Source organism: Vitis vinifera, chromosome 17 (assembly GCF_030704535.1).
Source record: "Vitis vinifera cultivar Pinot Noir 40024 chromosome 17, ASM3070453v1".
NCBI lineage: Eukaryota > Viridiplantae > Streptophyta > Magnoliopsida > Vitales > Vitaceae > Vitis > Vitis vinifera.
Window position 1 is genome coordinate 9428992 of NC_081821.1, and position 10240 is coordinate 9439231.

The 10240-nt window shown below is 34.5% G+C and overlaps 1 protein-coding gene across 1 annotated transcript; it reads left to right on the forward strand.

Moving 5' to 3' along the window:
• The first annotated feature begins 1814 nt into the window (after positions 1-1814).
• LOC100253469 (cyclic nucleotide-gated ion channel 18) lies at positions 1815-8923 on the forward strand. The gene is made up of 6 exons (XM_010664889.2): positions 1815-2298; positions 3661-3873; positions 4028-4338; positions 5421-5532; positions 6804-7040; positions 8020-8923. Exons 1-6 carry the CDS (start codon positions 1897-1899, stop codon positions 8800-8802), a joined length of 2058 nt encoding a protein of 685 aa, XP_010663191.1. The 5' UTR covers positions 1815-1896; the 3' UTR covers positions 8803-8923.
• Positions 8924-10240: the final 1317 nt, after the last annotated feature.

Consider the following 10240-nt stretch of genomic DNA (forward strand, 5'->3'; position numbering starts at 1 on the left):
AGATTCCAAACATAAATTAATAAAAAATAATAATCGATTTATAGAGAAGAAGAAACACATATAAAGAAGTAGAAGAAGAAAGAGAAAATAAGGTAAACTTGATCGAAGATGTAGAAGGGAGTTTTCAAAACCTAGTTGCAGCAAACAATGACGAATCCTAGATCCAACAATCAAAATGAACATCCAAAACCCTATAAATTAGAAATTGATTTTTTTTTTTTTTAAATATCATGGAAGGTTTAATTGATTCAATTTGGAAGAATCACTTGTTGCAGAGAATTGGATGATGAGTGGGTCTCTAGCTTTGCAAAGAAGATAAGAAGTGGATGATGAATGGATCTCTACCTTTACAAAGAAGATAAACATCGGGTTTGAAAAACAAGGTAAGAGGGTAAAATAGTAATTTAGGTTATTTTATATTATCAAATAGGTTTAATGAATCAGAATACCACCTACTTTTAATGAATGCAAATCCGACTCATAAGTTGGATTTGATTTCTGCCGGAATAATTTTTTATTTTATTTCCGTATTCTTAACATTTATCCAAACATAGGAATAAGGGAGAAAAGGAATGAGATGTCTATTCCCACTCCCTATTCCCGTGTACCAAACACCCCCTTATAGTAAAAAGAATCGATACTAAGGTGGTATTTATTTTTTGACTGAATAGAAAAAGTCAAATATTTTGACTTTTTCTATTCAGTTAAAAGTAACTTGTTGACATCATCCAATATAGCTAAAATGAACTTGTTATCAATAGGTATAGTTTAGTTATGTTGGATGATGTCAACATGTTATTTTTAGCTGAATAGAAAAAGCCAAATATTTTGACTTTTTTTATTCAGCCAAAAAACAAACACCACCTAAATAGACATGTAATAAGTTACCTATACATTTAATGGAATATATATCAAAGGAAATGTTGCTTCTATATTAGGCATTGTGTGCATGCAACAAAATATATGCCAAAAGCCTTCACAACACATTCTAGGAGGGCATGGGCAAATAATGTCCATGAGTTGCCCGCTATACCATCCAAACAAAACATCTATATACATCGTTAAAACATAAAAAATGAGAAGGGTATGGACCGACCCTCAAAGTTGTTATTGCGAAAGCCTAAATAGCACCTTCTAGGAGGGCACAAGTCCATGATATATTTAAAAAACAATAATTTAATATTGTTAATTATGTCAAGATATTACATTTAATTATGGAAATTATTGAAAGAACAATAACAAAAGTGGTTAATAATATTCACAAACAACAAATCTAAGATACCCTTTTTAAAAAAAAATAAATAAATCAATTTGATATGAAATAAATTATGGGTGAATTTATTTTAAAACTAATTGATTACTTATATGAAATACAAACAAACAAACCCTTAATTTAAAATCATTATCATATTAATTAGTGAATTTAAATAAGGACAAAATATAAAATTATATAAAATAAACCATGCCAAAAACTATTTTTACAAAGCAATTGTTTACCTATTTAAGTAAGAAAACAAACAAAATTAATTTAATTTAAAATAATCTCGGATTCATTAGATAAATAAATAAAGTAAAAAAATAAAAATAAAAATAATTGTGCTGAAGTTCTGGTTTTTTCACATGAATTACTAAAACAGCCCTGACTGGTAAGCCCAAATGACTAAAACACCTTCGCTTCACACTCCGCATTGGCCAACTACCATTTCCCTTTTCCCACGTTTTTTCAGTTTCAAGCACCAACGGCCATCATAGGCCCAAGCCCCCCAACCTTCCTTTCGGTTTCCCGCGAATTTCTCAAAACCACCACTCTCCAACGCTTTCTCTTTCTCTTTCTCTTCTAGGGTTTTTCCGTCTTTCCACCACTACCACCCTCCACCCTCCTTACCGCCATGGACGATGAATAATAACATCCGCCCCTTCTCCTTTCGCCAGAAGTCCTGGTGGACCCAAATCCTCGACCCCGGTGGCCGTCTTGTCACTCAATGGAACCACATTTTCCTCATCTCCTGTTTGCTAGCTCTCTTTTTGGATCCTCTCTATTTCTATCTTCCGGTGATCGACGGCCCGGCCTGTTTTCGGATCGACCTGGGTTTGGGGATTGTCGTCACGTTTTTTCGGACGGTGGCTGATATGTTCTACCTGACCCATATGATCATGAAGTTTCGGATGGCTTTTGTGGCTCCCAGCTCTCGGGTTTTTGGGAGGGGAGAGCTTGTGATGGATCCGCAGCAGATTGCGCTGCGGTACTTGAAGTCTGACTTTATAATTGATTTCGCTGCAACACTGCCTCTCCCCCAGGTGAGTCGTGTTTCTCTGACATACCAAAGGGGAATTTTTATGATTCAGTTCTTTGTTCTGTTTTCTGGAAATTGGAACCAGATTGGGGTTGTACTTTTTTTTTCATTTCGAGCAGACCTCACGATGATATGTCTTAAACCATTGAATGAATGAATATTGAAGGAGACAAGTAACGAATTCATATTGTGGTTCAGAGAACTCTAATCTGTTAATGCTAAATGTAGACTCTGATGTTTATCATCTCGAAAACGTCTCTTTTTTGGGGGTCTCTGCTACAGTTGTAGGCTTTCCAAATTATTTTGTGCAGTTTTTGGGTTTTTGGAGAAATACATTTTGTTAAACCCCTAAGACATAATCCATCTCAACATCCTAATATTAATGAAGATTTTGCTACTGAGATGATGCCTCTTTATTCCTTCTTATTTTTAGTCATATAGCATGGCTGGTCTTATGCTATCTTATAGTTCTCCCTCTTTGATTTGATATGTATAATGGGATTAAATAACCAAAAACACTTTTCTGCTGTAAGCCCCTGGGCAACATTTTCCTCAGATACTCCTTGTATCAATGATAATGACAATGACAATTCATGGTGCCTTCTGTTAATCAGTCTTGACTATCACCTTTATCAGGGGATTTTGTTTTCCTTGCACTTCTTTTTGTTAAACTTGAGGCTCAAGGACATGGAAAATTAAGTACTTATGTCTCTTGGATTATATTTGATTATACTTAAACTGATCATAGCAACCACTGTCTGATGGTAGATGACTGAGGCTGCCAAGCATGAATGTGCAAGTTTGAGTCCTGAGAGTGGTCAGTTGTGCAAAAGTGCTAGATTGTAGGGGCATATCCAACTCACTTTCCCAAGACCCAGCTTTGGCAGGCCCAACACTGGGTAATGACCTTTCTTAGTTTGAAGGAAGCTGAAAAAAAAAATGGTGGAATTACTGGAGCACATGTTGACTAATAGAAGTACAACATGAAAATTCAATGCCATGAAAATACATTATAATTCCTAGTTTTGAGTTTGTGTTAAGAAAAATGAATTTCAACATTATTTTCTTCTTGGGTTTTATTCTTTTCTACATTGAGCACTAAAGCATAATTTGGTTTTTTGAACTCGAAGGATATATTGATTTGACTTATATTTTGGTAATTTTCTTTGATTTTAATTTATGAACTTCCATTTATATCTTGTGTCATGCTTAATTTGGCCAGTGATTTGGTTCCTAACAATTTGAAGATGTGGGATGTTATCACAGCAAGTCATTTTTAGAGTTGATACCCTAACATAGTATATCATTGTCATCCTCATCATTTTTGTTAATAATATTGTTGTTGTTGTTGTTGTTGTTTTTGCAGACGGTCATCTGGTACATAATTCCAGCAGTGAAAGACCCTATAACTGATCATGCTAATCATATTCTTTCATTGATTGTTCTCATTCAATATATTCCTCGATTGTTTCTCATTTTTCCTCTGTACCGGCGGATTGTTAAAATTACTGGGGTTGTGGCAAGAACTGCTTGGCTAGGGGCAGCATACAATCTTCTTCTCTATATGTTAGCAAGTCATGTAAGGGACCATGCTCCATTTTCACCTACTATCTGTTATATTGTTTAGTCACTCACTTTGTGGAAGGAGGGAACCTAATGGCAACAGCATGACCTAGTCGTTGTAAAATTCTAGTCAAGTGCTAATCTGTTATTTTTGTAAATTGTCAGTGCAGGTTTTAGGAGCTTCATGGTATTTGTTATCCATTGAGCGGCAGCACTCATGCTGGAGCAAAGAATGTCAGAAGGAGGCAAATTCCATGCATTTCCCAACTTGTCATTCTTCATTTCTTGATTGTAGCACTTTGGAGCAGCCTGACCGCCGAGTTTGGCTGAACTTCAGTCATGTGCTCACCAATTGTCGTCCTGAAAATAGTATTGGGTTTGAGTATGGCATGTATTCTGATGCTTTTATTAATGAAGTTGCTTCCTCAACTTTCCTTGAGAAATACTTTTACTGCTTTTGGTGGGGTTTGAAGGGTCTAAGGTATGGCTTATTTGAGTTCATATGTTTTATTCTAATTGAATCCATACAGTTATTTTTTGTACCCTTTTGTCCATCTTGCATCTTAAAGGAACTCAGAAGGGAAAAGAATTCTCATGCGGCATTTAAAAAAGTGAATTTAGTTTTAACTTAAATAAATCACAAAAGAAGTATTGATTTATGAATTACATGCTTGACCCACAAGAGTCAGGCTAGAAACACTTGCGACAATTACATTATATCTGTAACTCTCACAAATCATTCTTAAATCCTACACACAAACTATTGAAGGGTTGTGAACTATCATGAGTCATGCAGCTAGCAACCATCACACATTTTGATCTCTTAATGCAACATTAAGTAGTATTTTTTTTTTTGATAGGTAACATTAAGTGGTATTTTCAACTTTTATAAAAATTCTGAGAACTATAAAAAGTTCAAGCGTCAATCAATACAATCAAAATTATAGTATGTTTTAGTATTTCTCAAATTATTTCCAAAATCCTTGTTAAATTCTGTGTTGTGACTGATAGATAAAAATTTTTAGTTACATCCTCTCCTGGTAATCCCTTTGTTATTTCTTTCCTTGAACAATAAGGTCCTGAATCTCAACTATGTCACTATGTCCTGTGAACATGAAATCATACTAAATGAATGGTGCACTTTCTTTGTTTAATTTTCTTATAGAGATTACAAACTCATTCTTACATTTATGACAATAAAAAATTTATTTTTTGTGTGATCTGGCATATATTTTGGGCGATTTCTATTCCTAAAACATGAGCTATCAACTCCCGTTTCTATTCTCCCTCCCACTCCCTCTTCCAACCCTGTTTTTGTGTTTCTCAAAGTCAACATTTTATCTTACTCAATCCTGGAGTTTTTGTGGCTTAAATTTGTTATTTTGCACTCTTATAAAAACTATCAATCAATAATTTTTCTAAGTAAATATTTGATTGGAAATATTGGTTATTTTCCTTTTGGATCCATTACTAATTTGCGTATAATATTTTTCAATGGAACATTGTTGAGATACCCTTTTCTTCTTATGCTTATATGATCTCCAATCTTTTTGTGACATGTAGCTCGTATGGACAGAGTGTGGTGACAAGTACTTTCACTAGTGAAACATTATTTTGCATTGTTATTTGCATTGGGGGTCTAGTTCTATTCTCACATCTCATAGGCAACATGCAGGTACTACTTGCGCTTTATATATCTATATATATGTGTGTGTGTAATATGTATGGATATGTAAGTTTTTTATTTTTTCTATTTCCAACATATTTCAATGTACTCAAAATGATAAAAATTGATTTCAAAAGAAGAGGGAATTTGAAATTCCTTACCACTGTAGTAAAATACTTAGATTTTTGTGGTGCTTTTATGCCCTTTTTTTTTTTATTGTGGTATCAACTTGATTGATGCTTGATTATTATGTGCTCCTCCACAGAGAGTTCCCTGTTTGTATGTGTATACATGCATGACAATTTTATATAATAGTTACCCATGATTGGAACACCTCTAGTACTTCAATTTAACATTCATTGAGTTTCATAAATTGTGAAAAAATGTTTGTGATATTGTCTAGAAAAATGTTGATTCATGACATGAAAAGAATTAGCCTTTATTTTAATGAAAATCAAGCCTTGTATATTCTAGAGATTTTAAGATGATCAAACACACCTTGGGAGGATATATTGATTGATTTTAAGAATTAAGACAACTCCTATAAAGATGAGAAGAAAAAAAAAAGATACTCCTTTTCTCTGACACAAGAAGACAATGGATATTATTACCATGATCAAACTAGCAAGAAGGATTTTAGTTCCAGAACATGCATTGTGAAAGTAACCTAATATGTGGTTGTCACCTGCCTTTATATTCATGTACTATCATGCCAGACCTAGAAACATTTTTTTCTGTTTCTCTCAAGGATATTACTGTTAAATTGTCTTGTTCCAGAGTTGTCGAGAGTAGAGCTTTTTGCTCCATGTCAACTTTTGAGGCCACCTATAAAGGAGCAAGAAAGTTTTTTATTATTGTTTATATCATGTTATGTACTTATGTTAGCTTCAGAATGACCTTAATGAAAGACTGTATTTTACTTCACAGCATTCCACTTACCAGAATCAAATCAATTAGCTTAATCTGCAGTAAAATTTTAATATTAATGTAAATTGCTTAAAATGAACCTTCTGAGCTTTGTAAGCTTGCATTCTGCTAGCTGGAAATCAGTATATTTCAAAATAAATTCTTGTTCGATGTTCCATGATTTGTGTATTACATATAGGTGCAACTCTAGAATTTGAGCATGGTTTACTGAGATTGAGAAACAATTTTCCAGTCTGTGACTCTGATAGTGATTTTTATATCATTATTATTACTACTACTACTACTTCTCTTATTATTTATAATAATATCTATTTTTATTTGTGTGTATTATTTTGACAAAATTTTGTTTGAAGACCTATCTACAAAACATGGGAATTAGACTTGAAGAATGGAGAATAAGAAGAAGAGATACAGAGGAGTGGATGAGGCATCGTCAACTGCCTCTAGATTTGCAAGAGCGTGTTCGCCGTTTTGTTCAATATAAATGGATTGCCACAAGAGGAGTAGATGAAGAAGCCATTTTGCGTGCCTTACCTTTGGACATCCGTCGTGAAATTCAAAGGCATCTTTGTTTGGCCCTTGTCCGCCGTGTAAGCCTTTTTTATGGGATTCCATTCTGTGATCAACATCTTTCTATGACTTGCATGAATTAGACCAAGGAAACATGGTAATTAGGCATGCCCTTTATTTAGTTCAACTAAAAGATTGTCTAGATTTCAAAAAAATATAAGCAAACTTTCCAAGTATTAGACCATAAAGGATGAAAAACTTTCTATGGGTTATTTCTAGTAGCGAGTCTCACAGAAGCATCTAATAAACAATCTCAAGGAAAAAGGAGTTCTACTCAACAACATATTTGTATGCAATTTTGTATCGTACCATGTGAAGAGTTTAACCAACTGTCCAGGAATTTTTTCTTTTTCTTTTTTTTTTTCCAGATGGGGGGTGGCGGAATAATTCCCTTGTCCAAATTACAACTCAGACAAAGGAATTACACCTCAAATGTAGGATATGTGCTAAACATGCCTAATATTGTCTACTTAGTAATGGAGATGGCTACCCAATGGAAGAGAGAACATTTTGATGATTATGCCATATCTTGTAGCAGCCATAACCAACACTTGTAATATGAGAGAAATTATAGTTTTGACCCATACTCATCTTCACTATCAGAAAACTCTTATCAATCATTTACACTATTTATGTTGTTCCAAGATGAGAGATATTTTAAAAGGTTAGTTATGGATCCTATCAAAGAAATTTATATCAAATTTAAATTTTGAATTTTAGGGGTATTCAGGTTATATTATTCTTGATTGTAAAAATAGGGTGCATCAAGTGTCGTTTGTAATGCTATATACCAGTCATGTATCTATAAATCAATGTTGATGAGTGACCTCTTAATTGTCTGATTCTGAAGATAATTGGTTTGATACATTACCCTTCCCTCGATTTAGCTATTGGATATTTCTATCATAGGCCAGTACTTGATATATAAAACAGTTGAAATGGTCTAAGAATATTGCCTAATCTAAATCCGCTTGATTGACAAATTGTTACATTTTCCAGGTTCCTTTCTTCTCACAAATGGATGATCAGCTCTTAGATGCCATATGTGAACGTCTTGTGTCATCCTTAAGCACTCAAGATGCATATATTGTTCGGGAAGGTGATCCAGTGAATGAGATGTTTTTCATCATTAGGGGCCAACTAGAGAGCTCAACGACTAATGGGGGTCGGTCAGGTTTCTTCAACTCCATCACTCTCAGGCCTGGTGACTTCTGTGGGGAAGAGTTGTTGACTTGGGCCTTAATGCCCACTTCAAGCCTAAACCTACCATCCTCAACTCGAACCGTCAGGTCCACTACCAAAGTCGAAGCATTTGCACTTCGAGCTGAAGACCTCAAGTTTGTGGCAAACCAGTTTAAACGCCTCCACAGCAAGAAACTTCAGCATGCTTTCAGGTACTATTCCCATCAGTGGAGGACCTGGGGAGCTTGCTTTATACAAGTTGCATGGAGAAGGCTTAAAAGGAGAAAGCTGGCAAAGGAGTTGGCCAGACAAGAGAGCCTGTACTACATGCAAATTTCAGACCAAGAAGGTTACTTGAGTGAAATGACAGATGCAGATTACCAAACTAGCAGTGCTGAGATCTCATCAATGGAAAATTCACATGGGGGCCAGCAAATTGGAGCCACAGTTTTAGCTTCAAGGTTTGCTGCAAACGCTAGAAAAGGAATTCAACAGAAGGCCAAGTTCAAAGTGGTAACATCTCCTGCCACTAGCTTGAAGATGCCCAAACTGTTTAAGCCGGAGGAGCCTGATTTCTCCTCAGACCATGAAAATAGTTGAGTTGTACTTGTACAAGACCCAATTAGATGCTTAATGGAAAGATAATCCAATGTTTGATTAGCTAGATTTCTTGTAAAAATTTATGTAAACTCTAATATATGCTAACTATGAATTTTTTTTTCCCCTTTGGTCATATAGATACACAAATTTTTTTTTTTTGAACTGCATTCATTGAATAGGCATCAGTGATCTATCCTATAAACTAGTGGTATTCTTCCCTCTCGATCTATGAATTACCTGAAAGTAGCGTTGATTGTTGAATCTTTCATTAGAAAATTTGACTCAAATGCAAGTGCAGCTACAGATGGACAATTCATGATACAAATTCATCATAGTTTGTTGGGTCTCAAGTGCATTAACCACGGACTCATGCAGACAGATACCTGAACAAGTGGCGGAACATGTGATCTGACAGAACAGAACTCAAGTTGGATACAGAAAAATCACAGTTTTCTCGCCGTCGACAACTAGAACTAGACAATCCTCGTGTAACCATCGACAAGCATGCGCTGCCTTGCTCATCCCCACCCAAAAGCCACTTTTTGTGATGCCAGTATGAAAAAGTAGTTAGAGTTGTACAATATTCTCATGTTTTTTCCTTTCCTATTGTATACACTCTTATTTAGGTCTTTCTTGCTTTTACTTGTATCCAACCATTTAGATTTAGACAGATCAACTGCACATATTAAAAGATGATACCAAAAGGGTATGAAGAGTTTTCCATGGAATGACAGAGGAAATGTCTCAACCATCTTGATTTCATTAGGAAACATTGAACATTTTATTGCAGTTTTCTAGAAATTGTTTTTCCTTTATTTGGTTAGTAGCTTCAATGCCGAGTTCTCTAGCTAGCCGTATGCTTGTCGTATGGTCCCCATTTAGACTATGTCTTTATTGTGCTTGTCGTTTGGTCCCCATCTAGACCATGTCTTATTTTAATGACAACAAGTGATATGACTTCACTTTTCGGTTTCCCCCCCTTTTTTTGACCTTTTCCCCATTTTGCATTGCCTTGAGGAGTGGGTCGTCAACAATATTTCACCCATTTACATATTTGAAAGCTTGGAAAATTTAAATTAAAAAAGTAACTTTCTAATAAGAAAGTGAAAATAATAATAAACGCATAAGCTAGTCTTTTCATGCGTTACCAATAATCCCATTCTTAATATCTATGTTTGATTTTACTTTTTTACTTTTTATTATATTTTTATCTTTATTCAATTATTTATATTTGATAGTATATAACGAATGATTAAATATCATATGGTAGATAATTATTGTCAAATGAGAATTTTTATTTTGTTACATGTATTATGTTTTTTTGATATGTCACAACAAATAAATGATTATTTTTCTTTTACCAAATTCGACATTTACATGTACCTTTCCATTTGGATTAGCAATTTTAGCAAGGAAATGACCCCTCACCCTTAGGGGA